Source organism: Thamnophis sirtalis, unplaced genomic scaffold (genome assembly GCF_051295495.1).
Source record: "Thamnophis sirtalis isolate CommonGarterSnake01/CBP01778 unplaced genomic scaffold, rThaSir2_p1.2 scaffold_6, whole genome shotgun sequence".
NCBI lineage: Eukaryota > Metazoa > Chordata > Lepidosauria > Squamata > Natricidae > Thamnophis > Thamnophis sirtalis.
The window spans coordinates 90594154-90609931 of NW_028261386.1; the positions used below are offsets into that span (position 1 = coordinate 90594154).

The 15778-nt window shown below is 34.6% G+C and overlaps 1 protein-coding gene across 1 annotated transcript in view; it reads left to right on the forward strand.

The window, feature by feature from the left end:
- The window catches only part of MAP3K5 (mitogen-activated protein kinase kinase kinase 5), a 133578-nt gene that overhangs the window by 110441 nt on the left and 7359 nt on the right, over window positions 1–15778 (forward strand). Inside the window, exons 19-27 of the mRNA XM_014072682.2 lie at window positions 1790–1947; window positions 2291–2468; window positions 2785–2805; window positions 3719–3896; window positions 4294–4462; window positions 7088–7273; window positions 8320–8425; window positions 12931–13165; window positions 15231–15343. Of these exons, the coding sequence (XP_013928157.2) occupies window positions 1790–1947; window positions 2291–2468; window positions 2785–2805; window positions 3719–3896; window positions 4294–4462; window positions 7088–7273; window positions 8320–8425; window positions 12931–13165; window positions 15231–15343 (1344 nt within the window). The remainder of the gene's footprint in view (window positions 1–1789; window positions 1948–2290; window positions 2469–2784; window positions 2806–3718; window positions 3897–4293; window positions 4463–7087; window positions 7274–8319; window positions 8426–12930; window positions 13166–15230; window positions 15344–15778) is intronic.

The following is a 15778-nucleotide window of genomic DNA, read 5'->3' on the forward strand; positions in this document are numbered from 1 at the left end:
GAAAATAATTTTATGGTTGGGGGTCACCGCAACATGAGGAACTGTATTAAAGGGTCGCGGCATTGGGAAGGTTGAGAACCTGATTTAGAGGAAGTGCAGCCTATTTAATCAGTCTGACATTCTGGTCCAATTAAAGGCCATACATAAGCATAACATTAGCTGGCTTAGGAATTGTGTGTGTTCTGTCTCAATATTCAACATTATGGCTGGCATTTGCATGCACTTAAAAAAATGTATTACATTTTATACTGAATTTATATTTCTCATAGAAAATAAAAACAATATAAATGTAACTTTGAAGCAGTGAATAGATTTAGTTGGAGTTTTTAAATTTAATAGATATAGCTTTGTGATTAGCCATTCTGTACTTTGTATTCCCAAATGTTGGATTCCATTTCCAATCTTTCTTACTACTGAATATATTGAAAAAAACCTAGTGGGGACTATTCAAAATAGCATTAAAAAATCCCAATTGCACCCAGTTGTTCTATTGGCCTGTGTCATATAGCATTCAGGACACCTATGTATACAGCATGTTACAGACACCTATGCTGAACCATATTATGGAAATTATTGCTCTGTCATTGAGATATTTGTAAGCTTTCTGTTTGGTAGCTCTTCCAAGACAGCATAATGTGTGAATAGCTCTTTTCGTGTATGTTTATTGTAGTGGACTACTTTTGAGACTACTATGGAACTAAGCCCAGTGATCCTTAAAACTATTACAAAATCACAACAAAATCAGGTAGAAAAAAACTAGGTTTTTTTTAGTCATATGGTCTTGGTCCTGAATCAAAAAATACAAAGTCATGCCAGCACACACAATAATTTTTACAATCGTAAACTCAATATTTTCTTGCTTTTTATTTCTTATATGATAACTTCAGAGTTTGTTGTTAGCGAAGACATTTTTTATTTTTTTGGAGATCTATTTTGGAAAATAATATTCAATGTGCATTGAATAATATTTTTTTAAAGGATGGCCAGATTTTATTCATGTTCCAAATCTGTTCACAGATCAGTCCTGAAATCTTCAGGCGATCACATGGCTATCCTTGTATGGTTATTTCAGTGCTGTTCCTTATACCCAAACTAGACAGGATGGATATTATTTTTAATGCATGTTTGACATAACATAATATTTAAGGTAATATCTGCTCTTGCTGAAAACACACATATATAAAAGGTTAATGGCATTCTCCTTCCCGCACTGCAGGAAAAGGATGAAAAAATTATAAATCAATAGCCTCTGTTAACTCCCCCCTCCAAAAAAAAAATCCTATGTGCAGTGGAAAAATGCCTTGATCTATCTTTTCTATAGCATTTTTAGGGACAATAAAATAGCCTACTTTTGACATGGCATTCAACTTATATAAGCTAAGGTTATAATTACATTCTTCTTGTAATGTTCCCTTTTCCATTTAAGGAAAAAAAATCAGTTTTTAGTTTTGTTTAATTGCAGTTTTATGATCTTAATTTCATGTCTTAGTTTGTAAAGAGGAATTCAATCATTGTTTGCTGATTTGACTATAGTTGATAGATTAGATTAGAAGCATTTAAAGACAGATCATAAGTACAAGGCTAGTATCAAATGCAATCTATTAAACTAGGATAATTGAGCCTGAAAAGGGAAAGGTAGGTGAGACATTTGAAACTATATAATGTGCCATATAAATACTAAATTCAGTGACATAAATGTATATGTAAAATCTTAGAATTCATTTGTTTTAGTACATGCCTTCTTTTAATTTGTTATTAAATATGCATAAAATACATCTGCTTTTCACAGGTACTCTTCAGTATATGGCACCAGAAATAATTGATAAAGGACCAAGAGGTTATGGAAAGGCTGCAGATATCTGGTCCTTAGGCTGTACAATTATTGAAATGGCCACAGGAAAGCCTCCATTTTATGAACTAGGAGAACCACAAGCAGCCATGTTTAAGGTTAGTTTAGATAATTACATTTTCCTGAAAAGGGAAGGAAAAAGGAAAATAAACTATGTCAAGGCTGTGTTGAAAAAAAACAAGATGATATGATAACTGGCTAGAGGGGGAATGTTACACCATATTTTGTTAATATTTAGATTCAACTGAAGATGAAAACATACCATAGAAAACAAAATGCTAAAATGTTATTTGGATTATCTTTTAAAATAATATCTATCAAAGAACAAAAGACTGTTATATCCATCAGCTAATGAGAGCACAAAAGAGAGCACTTCAAAAGATGAACGATCTGCTTCTGTGGTGTTGTTGTTTTAATTTGATTTTCATCTGCATTTATTAGGTTGGAATGTTCAAAATACATCCTGAGATTCCAGAATCCATGTCAGTGGAGGCAAAAGCTTTTTTGCTGAGGTGCTTTGAACCTGATCCAGACAAGAGGACCTGTGCTAATGAGCTTCTTGTAGATGAGTTCTTAAAAGTCACCAGCAAAAAAAGAAAGTCACAGTCAAAACTAACAGGTGAAGAAATCCAACTGTTCTACTTGGGAGATCTTAGATTATTAGAAGTCATTATTAACAAAGCCAGGTTACTTGACAGTCTTTTTCAAATGGCAAGTCGGTACCCACTAACTGATATGGTTTTGGAGTAATGAGTTTTGCCAAATGTTTTTAGAATATTACATATGTGTGTGTTGCATAAATACAGTATCTCCATTCTTTTAGTAGAAATTTGACAATACAAAGTTTAACTGCATTGGAGCCCTATTATATCAAGTTTCCTTTGTTTGACTTGAGCAATTCTGAATGTTACATTATTTTTGTTTTATTTTCACAGCTCTGACAGCTGGATCAAATGGTAAGTTTAGCAATTAATATTTTTTCTGAGATGCTTTAAAATGTTCTGAAATTTCAGATAGGTTTAACTCACAAGAAATAAAGCTATAAATATATGTAACAAGAAGACGTTTCTAAGAAATATTGCAAAAAATCATTTGAATTTACATATATTACATATCTCTCACACAGAGAGACACGTGTGTGTGTGTGTGTGTCTGTCTGTTTGTCCATATCTATCTATCTATCTATCTATCTATCTATCTATCTATCTATCTATCTATCTATCTATCTATCTATCTTGACATACTAGAAATTTATTTTTATAATGCAGAGTTGAAAAGGCAACTGATACATTATAACTATGCCATCCTGTTAAAAGTGAGATACTGTAATATATTAATACTCAACTGCTTTGAAATAGTTAATACAATTCTTTCATCCAAGAAAACTCCTGGAGGTCTTAGTATATAGAATATATACTTATATTCAATTTTTACAGTTTGCTCTCCATATATATTTGGTACTCAATGCATTTTGACGTGGAAATTTTGCCCCAGTATTCATTTTTTGTTTGGTACTCAATGCATAACTTAGAACTTGTTGATGTCGGCTACCTTGTGACTTTTATGTTATTCCTTATGGGAAAAAATTGTTTGGCACTCATTGTTTTTGGTACTCATAGCATCTCACAGAACCAATTAATGATGAGTACTAAGGTACTACTGTACTTTTTCATACCACAGAGAACTCTTTTCTGCACTCCTGCCATCATTTTGGAATTGTACGCAGTTAATACAATTCTTTCATCCAAGATAATATAACCTTTGGGAGATCTTAGTAGATAGATTATATGCATTGGGGAGAATTGTTTTGTTACAGTTTGCTCTCCATATATATCTTGATCATACTTTATTTCCTGTTTCATTGAGCAGAATATCTTCGAAGCATATCCTTGCCTGTTCCTGTTCTTGTAGAAGACACAAGCAGTAGCAGTGAATATGGTTCAGTTTCACCTGACAATGAGTTGAAACTTGATCCCTTCTCCTTTAAAATGAGAGCCAAATCCTGTGGTGATAAGGAAGGGAAAGGACTAAGGTCTCTTTTCCTAAGGTAATTGTCCAAGTGATATTAATATTAATATTACTATTAGTCTTCTCATCGTTCCTATCACCCATCTCCTCCCACTTATGACTGCATGGCTGTAACTTTGTTGCTTGTATCCTTTTGATTTATATTTATATTTATTGTTTCCTGATTGCTTATTTGTACCCTATGACTATCATTAAGTGGTGTACCTTATGATTCTTGACGAATGTATCTTGTCTTTTTATGTATACTGAGAGCATATGCACCAAAGACAAATTCCTTGTGTGTCCAATCACACTTGGCCAATAAAGAATTCTAGTCTAGTCTAGTCTAGTCTATATCCATGCTAGGTTATGAAAAAGAAAATCATTTAAAAAAAAGGGATTTCTTCATGATTGTTTGTACTGTTAAATATTCACAGCATCCCAGATGAGAATTTTGAGGATCACAGTGCTCCTCCTTCACCAGAAGAGAAGGATTCTGGCTTTTTTATGCTAAAAAAGGACAGTGAACGAAGAGCTACCCTTCACAGAATTCTAACAGAAGACCAGGATAAGGTAGTGAGAAATCTGATGGAAGCCTTAGCTCAGGTAAAGAAACATATGTAATATGTTTAGCATTATTTTTAAAACAAAATACATTGGATAGTATGTTGGGATCAAAACATATTGCAAGTGTATATAATATTGTAGTGACATATTTCTTTACAGGTGATCATCGGCACGTTTTTAGGAATCCTGCAGAGAATAAATATATTTAAGTGCAAATAATTGCAAGATTAAACTATAGTTGTACCTTTACTTATTTGCCATTAATGCTCACTCATGTAATGGTTTTACGCATGAGACATCCCTTCTGAAAATGTTATTGGAATTATGCAGAAAAATAATGAATCCCTGACAATTTGATATATTTTAATTATCCAAACCAGAAAAAAAAATTCTATATATTTGTCAAAATAAGGCATAGAAGAGTTAAATACTGTACAAATTGTATATGCTTAAGTTTCTGCATTGTTAATATTATTTGGGGTTTCCTGTTAAGTCATCATTGGTATTATTTATAAATCAATGGCAAAATTTTAGGTTATCTTGATTTTATAAAAAATAAAATAACAAAGTCAAATTATGCAGTAAATATGCAGTGACAAATGTTGCTGAAATATTTTGAGAACGTTATTCAGAATCACTTATTTCTGTATATTTTATATCAATTTGGAAAAAGTATTATTGGTATAAGTGTTACAGTGTAATCAATTAAAAATTAAAAAGACAACTGTAAATAGGAATGTTACACTTTTGGATGTAACAATTGTATAATGCAATTGTCCATAGTTTTCAGACTTTTTGAAGTTTATAGCTTTTAAGACAACAATTAAAGTCATTTTGGAAGATCAGGACTAGAAAAAGGCACATTGAGAGTATGGTTCTCCTTTGGGTTCCAAACTGCCAGAAGAATCAGTTTTATTTCACATGCACAAATTTTAATCAAAGACCACTTGAAACAGCTAATCTGAAGAATATGAAAGAGGTGGTGTGTGTGTGTGTGTGTGTGTGTGTGTGTGTGAAATTTTTGTTAAAAATTTAAAGAGCAGTAATAGGACTAGTGCAAACTATATTAAAAGCAAGAAACAAAAAGGAGAGCAATAAGCAATAAAAAAGCTAAAAGTGCAATTAGAAAAGAAAATAGAAAATAAGAAAAAAGAGAAAAATATAAAGATACAACGGTATAAGGGAGTGATATTCCACACAGGAATCATAGCTACAATTATATTTGAACCTCTGTCTCTAAAGATATATCATGACTTTCTATAATCTGTTGTGTCTAATCATCAAAACCATAAATCACAACTTCATTTTTTTTCATTTTTACACATAAGAGGTTTCCAAGCACCAATAAATGTAGATATTGTCCTTTCTCTAATCAAAGAAGTTAGTTTGTCTATCTCAGCAAGTTCTGTCAATATCACCAACCGTTCATCCGTAGTGGGGAGTGTTCAATCTTTGCATCTTTGTGCATATACTAATCTCATTGCAGTAATAATATATTGAAATAATCTTCAATAGCTTTTTTCCCTTGTTTATCCGTTTAAAAGGAAAAGTTTGGCCTCATTTGAATATTAATTTTTAAAATCCTCTGTTATCAATGTATATATCAAAAACCTTTTAAAATCTATTTTAGCATTGAATATTTTTCAGAATATTAATATTAATATTGAAATTAACAAGAGCAGCAGAAACATGGAACTGATTGCAGGTGTTATTAAAAAAAAAAGACAATGTACAAATAGATTGCTGAAGTTGCATTTTAATAGATAGATGGCACTTAGTTCATTTACTTTGGTATTCCATGATTCAACTGTGTGTATGTTTATGTCAAATCTGAGTTTCCTTGTGGATATATAGATCTGTTCCAGTGCTGTTCAGTCTGAACTATTACGCCAATGACTCTAATTTTATCATTTCTAGTAAACATTTGAATTTACAAGAAAAAAAATGGAAATGGTTTGCTTCAAAGTAACATTCTCCAGTGACATTTCACATAGAAAGGCATACTTGATATGCTTCCAATCCCTTTTATGACTCAGTTTTAATTATTCAAAGGCAAATTAATTCTTCCAAGGGCTTCTTTTTAAATTGTTCCTTCCTCAGACAATTGTAGAGGATGGAAACAATTTAAGCTAATTCTTACTGAAGTGATCTTGTAACCTTTACTAATGTTGACTGAGTTACTGGATGAACTATTTTGTACTCATAATAACTGAAAACAACATTATTATGTTCTCTTCAAATTGAATCTTTGTGACTTACATTATGTTTCTCTCATTCCAGAATTTTACATCCTGTTTCCAACAGTCCCAATCATATACCACACTTCAAACAGAATATAAACACCATAGTAATTCTTTCAAATCTCACCCTTACTATACTAGCATTCTTAGTCTATTGTCAGATCATGGACCATATATAATAGGGGGTATACATATATCATTAACTGAAGCCTGTTGGTTTTAATGCTCACTTAGTAAACCACAAAAAAATATATGTAATACAGTTTTGGGGGGGAAACTTCGTTGAAATATATAGTTTCATTACAAGATGGGTAGCAAATAAATAAACACATGCAGAATTTGAATAGGGAGCTATATTCTTAATTTTTATTAATACTAACCAGAGTTGTGCAAATGAATTTAGCTATTTTTGTTGTTCTAACAGGGTCCTGAAGAGCTTAAGTTGAAATGGGAACACATTACAACTTTAGTTGCTAGCCTCCGAGAATTTGTAAGATCTACAGATCGCAAAATCATTGCAAATACACTTTCAAAGCTGAAACTGGAGCTGGACTTCGACAGTCATGGCATTAGCCAAGTTCAGTTAGTACTCTTTGGTTTCCAAGATGCAGTAAGTATATTTTGGGCTTGTTGTTTTGCTAATTTTAAGAACATAAGCAATCCTTGTTGGATTGGATCCTTGGCCCATCTAGTCCAGCAGTGGCCAGCCAACTGAATAAGGAAGCCCATTACTCTCCCAGCATATGATCTTCAGATGCATTGACATGGCCTGTCATGAAGAATATAACCATTTCAAAATTTCTTTAGAGGAGACTATTCAGTTTAGATCAGGTGTGTCAACTCGTGGCCTGCAGGCCAGATGTGTCACATGCTGGCGATCACCAGTTTAGCAAAAGGGGGGAGAAGTCATGATGCGTCATATGATGACAATGTGACGCTGTAAGTTTCACACCCCTGGTTTAGATGAATTTGTGCATGTGCATCTGTTTAATAATGATAGCTTGAGGCAGAATCCTTCTACTTCTGTATATTATGGCAAATAATCTATTTCTTGGTGAACATGATGCAACTTTCTCTGATCTTTGAGATCTAGAGAAGAAGGGTATCATTCATTTCTCCAGCCCAAATGTTGGGAAGAAGGATAGAAATCTTTTACTGCTTTCAAAATTGAATAATAAGAATATTATTAAATATTTGTAGATTCCTAATGTTTGTTTAGGTGTTATAGTTGCATGCCTTCTGTCAAGTGAATTATAGCTTCTTATTATTGTGTGATATATATTTGCTAACTCAGAAAACATTGTATTGAAGATTTAATAATAGATTCACACGTTTAGATATTGTTAAATACGAAAGACTTTGTCTGCATAGAAGATACAGATTATACAGATTGTTCTTTAAGTAACTAAAATAACACAACATTTTGTGTTATACTGGTTAGTAGAAAGAAATTATAAATTAAGTGAATTCATACAAATGGATACAAATTTGTCTTTCAGAAGTATTTTGCTCTTCAAATATTGATCACTGGTTAGATGATGAACTGATTATTTAGGTAGAGTGGTGGTAGTAAACATGGTATATCCAGATTGAATTATCTACATGATGTTGTTTACAGATCAATAATAGTTTCGTCATTCTGGTATCTCTTTCAAGGTGAATAAAGTTCTACGAACCCACAATATTAAACCACATTGGATGTTTGCACTGGATAGCATAATCCGCAAAGCTGTGCAGACGGCTATTACTATTTTAGTACCTGGTAAGATATTAGTCACTTTTTAAAATAATTTAACTACTTGCATACTTAATATGAAAGAAAAAGCTGCTGGATTTGGCGTACGTTATACATTTGTTTATTCCTGTTCACTTCTGAGCTGTGACTATATGTCAGTATATTTGACTGTTTTACAAGTCCTATGTACGTGTCAGTGTTATCACATATCCTTCCTAGCTAATAAGATGTGGCCAGCCATAGGTCAATTTCCAAAGTGTCCAGGTAAGAAACCATGGTTTGCATAGAATAATATGAATTTGTTTAGGTAAAGCTAGAGTTGCTTCTAGGCGATATGGGTGTGATATAGGTTTAATAAACAAACAAATACATAAAACTGGGCTTCGATTGACTATTATTACATCATGCTGTCCGAAATATACAAAAAAAATGATACTTTTGTTATCATTAGTAGGAATTAGTAAGAATACTATATGTGACATAGCTATAGCTTCTCTATCTTACTAAAGACAATTATGTGAAAACTTAAATAACCTAGGCCAATTATTTAAGGACCATTCTGACAGTGAAGAAGACTGAAATTTTAGAGAAGTCACATTAATGAATGACATTGAAGAAAAAAAGGGGCAGTATGTTGTATGTCCATGAAATTAAGAGAGGACAAGGATGTAGGTCTGAAGGAAGGTGATCTGAACTAGTGTAGTAGCCCATAATATAAGGAAGGGGCTAAAGAAGTAGGTTTAATTATGAATGAACAGATGTCATCTATATTATTGTGATAATGTAAGAAAATTATAATCCAAATATTTGTGGTAAAGTTTTATGTTGCAGTTCAGTGAATGGTAATAATAGAAGATGCTGACATGGGTTTTAATTAAAGTTCTGTACTATTTTGAAAGAAGATATTGGGAGGGGGGGAGGTTATTCTGTGACATGAGTGGGTGAGGAAGAATGAGATACAGAACAAGTGATTGGGCCATTCAGATATTCATGAGTGAGAATGATGATTGTGAATACCTACTTAGAAAAATGTCTGGGTTTTGAATACATGATTCCTACATAAGACAATATGAACACATGGCAAAAGACCGAATATAAATATAAAGTCTGATACATTTGGTTGTTCCTGATGAAAGATCAAGATAATCCATTTAAGATACAATGTTGATGAGAGATACTAAATGTGAGACAGTACCTTATCTGTTGGAAGAAATGAGAGAAAAGGGGGGGGGGGGGAAGAAAGAAACTGAAGTGCAGGAAGAGAAAGTTCAAATTCTGCATGAAAATTAATCTTCAAAAAAAATTAATGAAAAGTACACATAAAAAGGAATGTGGAAAGAATTGTTACACAATGCTACCAAAATATATGGAAACAAATTTGTGGGGAAGATGATTATATAAAAATACTGAATGCTGAAAAAGAAGATACAGTGTTAAATTAATTTAAAGATGTGAAGAATGGCTGTTTTGATAAAAAATAAAACAGCGTACATTGTTTTAAGCGGCTAAAAAGAAAGAGCAGTGAGCCTTTGGCAAATTGAAATGAATTAAACATGAATTTTATTTAGGATAAAATTCTGTTAGAATGCTTTAGATAATTTTGTGAAAGCGATAATGAAATGTCAAAGAGTGGAACTGAAAAATGAAAACTGTAAGTTGTGTGCAGGAATTCTGATTGAAAGGATATGAAAGAGAAAAAAATTCAGTAGAAAAAAATAAGTACAGGGCAGTAACAAACCAGATAATAGTGTTATGTTCATGTTGTTGGAGGCGGTCCCAAGTTATGTGTATTAAATTTTGGATTGCATGATTCAACTTGTGGTAGGAATCTGAACATTAACGTATCAAAACCAAGGTAGTGATGTTTGATAGAAAAAATGGAGCAAATGATAACAAGTTATATATAAAAGCAAAGAAAAACTAGATAAACCTTATAAACTGTTTAGCAAAATAGAAAAACTGATGGAGAATGTTTAAAATATGAAAGTGCTGATAGAAAGGTTTCTTTTGAGTGATGAATATTTGTTTAAAAAAAATATGAGAATGTCTTAAGAATTTGGTTTTGGTTACCGTATTTTTGGACTATAAGATGCACCTTCTCCCCCCCTTAGAAGAGTGTGGAAATGTTGGTGCATCTTATACACCAAACACAGCCTTTTTAGCTTCCTGAAGCCCCACCTCGCATCCCATTTTTGCAAAAAACAGAGGGGTTTTTTGCCTTCCCTCAGTGCCCAGCAGCCTTCTGCAGCCTTCAGCAGGGCTGAGGGAAGGCAAAAAAGCCTCCGTTTTTGTGAATGGGCCATTTTTTTTGCAAATCTGAGGCTTTTTTGCCTTCCCTCAGCCCCCTCAGTGGCAAAAATGCCACTGTTTTTCAAAAAACAGGCTTTTTTGCATTTTGCAAAAAAATCATGATTTAACATGTTCATCCCTTTCTGCCAATCCACACTGGAAGACATGACACAGAGTCTTGAAGGCACTCCAAGGAAGAAGATTAGTAAAGAAGCCCAGGGCAAAAGTGGTTTGTTTCATTTCTTTGTGTTAAAGGGAAGGGAAAACCAGGGAAGAAAGAGAAAAATATTGGCTAACAATGTAGATGGCTGCCAGTTGAGTTACGGTAGTCTGTGTTCTTGGTAAACGACTCCTGGCAACAAATGGGCTGTACCTCATAAAAAGGAAGGAGTTGTTGGCATGTACATTTCAATCATCATCATCTTGCATACTTTATCTCACAGCTTTAATTGAATCCTGTGGGGAAAGGAGCCTAGAAAATATGCAATGCCAATTATGCAGAGTATGCAGAATGTTGAGGCAATTTAATAATGAGCATGTGAATAAATGTAGGAAGGAATAGACAAAGTTATGTGATCTAAAATTTCCAGTGTGTCTATATAAATGTACATAATATGAGGAACAAGTTGAATACGGGAAAATAAATGTGGTTTAGCAGGTATTACTGAAATCTGGTAAGTAGAAAAGAAGGACTGGAGGATATAATTTATTCAAAGGGGAAGGCAAAGGGTAAGCATGCATTATAGGTTATATTTGTATGTGAAAGAAGTGCCGACACATATTGAGATCCAGGAATTTGAGCATAAGAATCAACTTAAGAGCATTTGGGTGCGAATAGGAGGAAGGAGAAACAATAAATGTTTTATTGAGTGGCTATGCTCTGGGCCACTAAGTGAGAGAGAAGATCTAGATAATACTTTCCTACACCATTTTACAGAACGGTCATGGAGAAGCATAACAACAGCAGCAGCAACAACAAAAACAATAATAATAAGTATTTGGTCATCTGTTGGAAAAGCAACTGAGCCAAGACTTCAAGATACATTGCTAACCCTTTCATTTTCCAAAGGTTAAAGAAAAAGTTGATTGAAGACGTACAAGCAGTAGGAAATTTTAGAGGAAATTATTGTGTCATCTTGAATTTTAAAATATTGTAGAAACAGCAATGTGCAAAATTTAGTTTTCAAATAAAAAAATTAATTTTGCCAATAATACTGAGTTGAGGTGGTGCAGTGGTTAGCGTGCAGTACTGCCGGCTTCTTCAGCTGACTGCTAGCTGCAGTTCAACAGTTCAAATCTCACCGACTCAAGGTTGACTCAGCCTTCCATCCTTCTAAGGTTGGTAAAATGAGGACCCAGATTGTTGGAGGCAATATGCTGACTCTATAAACCACTTAGGGCTGTAAAAGCACTGTGAAGCAGTATAGCAATAGCAATAGTTAGGCTTATATACCGCTTCATAGGGCTTTCAGCCCTCTCTAAGCGGTTTACAGAGTCAGCATATTGCCCCCAACAACAATCTGGGTCCTCATTTTACCCACCTCGGAAGGATGGAAGGCTGAGTCAACCTTGAGCCTGGTGGGATTTGAACAGCCAAACTGCTGAACTGCAGTGCTGCATTTTAACCACTGCGCCACCTCAGCTCCTCAATATAAGTGTTATTGCACTTATTATTATACTCAATATAAGTGTTATTGTATATAAGTGTTATTGCTATGTGTGATAAATTTCTGCCATTCATAATAACATATATGCACATTAGATTCCAGGAGAGCTGATTCCTCTAAAGATCCTGTGAACAGAATACAGAGGGAACACAGGAGGGTTAGAAATTTCTTAAAAATAAGGAATGGTTGTTGTTATTGTTGTTGTTATTGTTGTCATTTGATGCTAATGACTAACACAGTACTCTGGAATCTCTTATTTCAGGATTTGCATGAAAGCTTCATTGGGCTAGTAATCTCAACTTATATAAAGTGTTTTATATAAAAACACTTTATATAAAAGTGTTTTTAAGTTTATCATCTAGATCAGGAGTGTCGAACATGCAGCGTTACGTCACACAACATCGCGACTTTCCACCCCTTCACTAAAATGAGTGTGGGCGCGACCAGTGCATAACGCATCCGGCCTACAGGTTTGATAGCCCTGATCTAGATAAATAGCAGCTCTGAGGTTGTGGAGTTCATCATACTTGTTTGCAATTTGATTGTTGCGATAATAAACAATTCAATTTCTTGCAGAGTTGAGGACGCACTTCAGCTTAGCATCTGAGAGTGATAATGCAGATCAAGATGAGATTGAAGCTGAAGAGGAACATGCTCCTGACCCAGCAGTTCAAGGTCCTTGCCTTGTATTGGATGATGCAGTAGCTACCTCAGGAGTGAGCACCCTTAGTTCAACAGTATCTCATGATTCTCAGGCTGCCCAGAGATCTCTCAATGTTCAACTTGGGAGGCTGAAATTGGAAACTAATAGGTGTGTTTGAATTTCCCCTATTTACAAAATTGGTTCAAGGTTTTCAAATGGATGCATGCATCATGTGGATATTTTTGTTTCTGTTTGGCTTACTTTACCTTTATCAATCCAGTTTTAGTAATGCCCTGAACCAGGGGAAGGTGACAGGGTATGCTACCTCAATAGGATATTACTGAGGCAAATTACAGCAAAACATTAAGAGTGCATTAATATTTAAATTATGTGAAAAATCATAAATAACCATATTGAAGTAGCATACATTTCATATTACACTCATGTAGTTATAATTGCATAACCTATTAATCACATTAATAACACCACCAATCATCTCAGTTACAATCATTCCTTGCTCCCTAGTTCTATATGTCTTTTGAGAGAGGTTTTTTTTTTTAAAAAACCATTTCCTAATATCAAGAAAGAAGACAGAGTTCTTAGAGCTCATAGTAAGGTGTACCACAAGAGGGCAGCACCAGCAGAAAACACCTCCCTCCAAGTGGTCTCCCACTTCACCACATGTGAGGTGGATACTTTTATTAGACACTGGAGCAGGGGTGGGATTCAGCCAGTTCAACCTTACTATCTATTCAGGAGAACCGGTTGGTAACTTTCTAAGCAGTTCGGAGAACCGGTTGTTGGAAGAAATCTTTTGTTTTTTCCCACTTTACAGAGCAAATCCTATAAGGAAGGCAGGAAGGAAACATTCTGGTGTTGTTTCTAGCCTAATCTTTATTGCCCTGCTTACAGAAACTGCCTCTCCGGTTAACCCTTATTACCATTGTAATAACTAAGGTAAAGTGCCCATCGACCTGAATGACATTGACTCGGCCCTGCCCACATGATCACATGAACACCGACCCCTGCCTACCCAGCTGGACATTAGGGCACAGAACTGGTTGGTAGATTATTTGAATCCCACCACTGCACTGGAGTGATCAGATTTCACCAAGAGTAACTTTTTGCTACAAATAGCCAGGCCCCAAGCCATAAAAGAATTTGTCATTCATAACCAACACCTTGAATTGTCCCTGAAGCAGTACTGGTATATCAACAGTGGTGGGATTCAATTTTTTTTTTACTACCAGTTCTGTGGGCATGGCTTGGTAGGCATAGCAGGGGAAGGATACTGTAAAATCCCCATTTCCTCCCGATCAGCGGGGACTCGTGAGAATAGATGGGAGCGGGGCAAGTCAGAGGTGGTATTTACCAAACTACTCAAAATTTTCACTATCAATTCTCCAGAGCTAGTCAAAACTTGCTGAATACCACCTCTGTATGGTAGGTAGGTCCAATTAGCATGATGGTCTGAGTAAGAGTGATATTACCACTTCCAAAAACTTTCAATACTTCACTCAAACTAAGAGCCCATATTCTATTTTTAAAAAGTCCCAAGATTGAGTGAAGTTTCTCTTGACAACTAAGTAGAGACCCGTATGACCACAATTTCCATCTATTGTTATTATTCCAGCAGGATATCAGAATCTGGGAGAATCAACTACTTCTACACTAGGTCTTTTATGGAGAAACACAACTCTGTTCATAACTAAAGATGGAGTTTTCCTGGAATCATTACAGCTCCTAGGTTTTAGCTTTTTCTTTCCTTACAAACACTGGAAACTCTGTTAAAGATTCATGCTTAGGCTGAAGCTTGTGGTTTATCTTGCAGATTAGCTAAGATTAGTACATCACAGCTTGGGTTTTTTGAATATTTTCTCTGATTAAATTTTTAATGAGGGCATTTTCTTCATAAAGTTGCTATGTTCTGCCTAGCAATACTTATGCAATAGGCAGAGAGAAATGATGTAATAAAATAAATAGATGTATTTACTTAAGGGGATATTAGTCACACATAAGCACAATAGGGCCTTCTGTGTTTGTGGTCCAGATAACATGTTCCTGGTAGGCAGTAAAAGTTTCCTCTTACAGTAGAAGTTGCCTAAAGATATTGGGAGGGTGTTTCACCATTGCTAATGCAATACTGAAACAGCTCTACTTTTCAAAAATATAATTAGTTCTTAACAAATACATGATGATGCTTAACTCCTCATTTCCTTTTCATTTCTAACAGATTACTAGAAGAGCTAGTGCAGAAGGAAAGAGAATTTCAAGCCCTCCTGCACCATGCTATAGAAGAAAAAGAAAAGGAGATCAAACATCTAAAGCTTAAGACTCAACCATTAGGTGCTTATTTGAACTCCTCAAAAGTAATTGCTCTTCACAGCACTTTTGAAACCAATATAGTCAACCCTTCCAGTGTACTACTTTCAGTGTGCTGCTTTTGTTCCCATCAGGATGACTTTTTCACCAGCTAAGCATCCCTTTTAGACAGTTAATCAATTGAAATAAAAATATGACATACTTGTTTAGAACGTGAAAAGAGATACGACTAGCTAAGAGAAATTGTCTCTGGCTTCTTTTTCAGATTTTTGTTCTTTCTGGTTAAAAGGGATGAATGAACCCCCAGTTAATTTTGCTATCTTGCATGTATGCATTCACAAGGAGACTTTGGACAAAATCACATAAACTCTTCACCCCTGTGTAATGATTGTCCACTGCCCATTTCTAGATGGCATTTCTGCATGCCACCATCCGCAGCTCTTCATCTACTTCCAACTT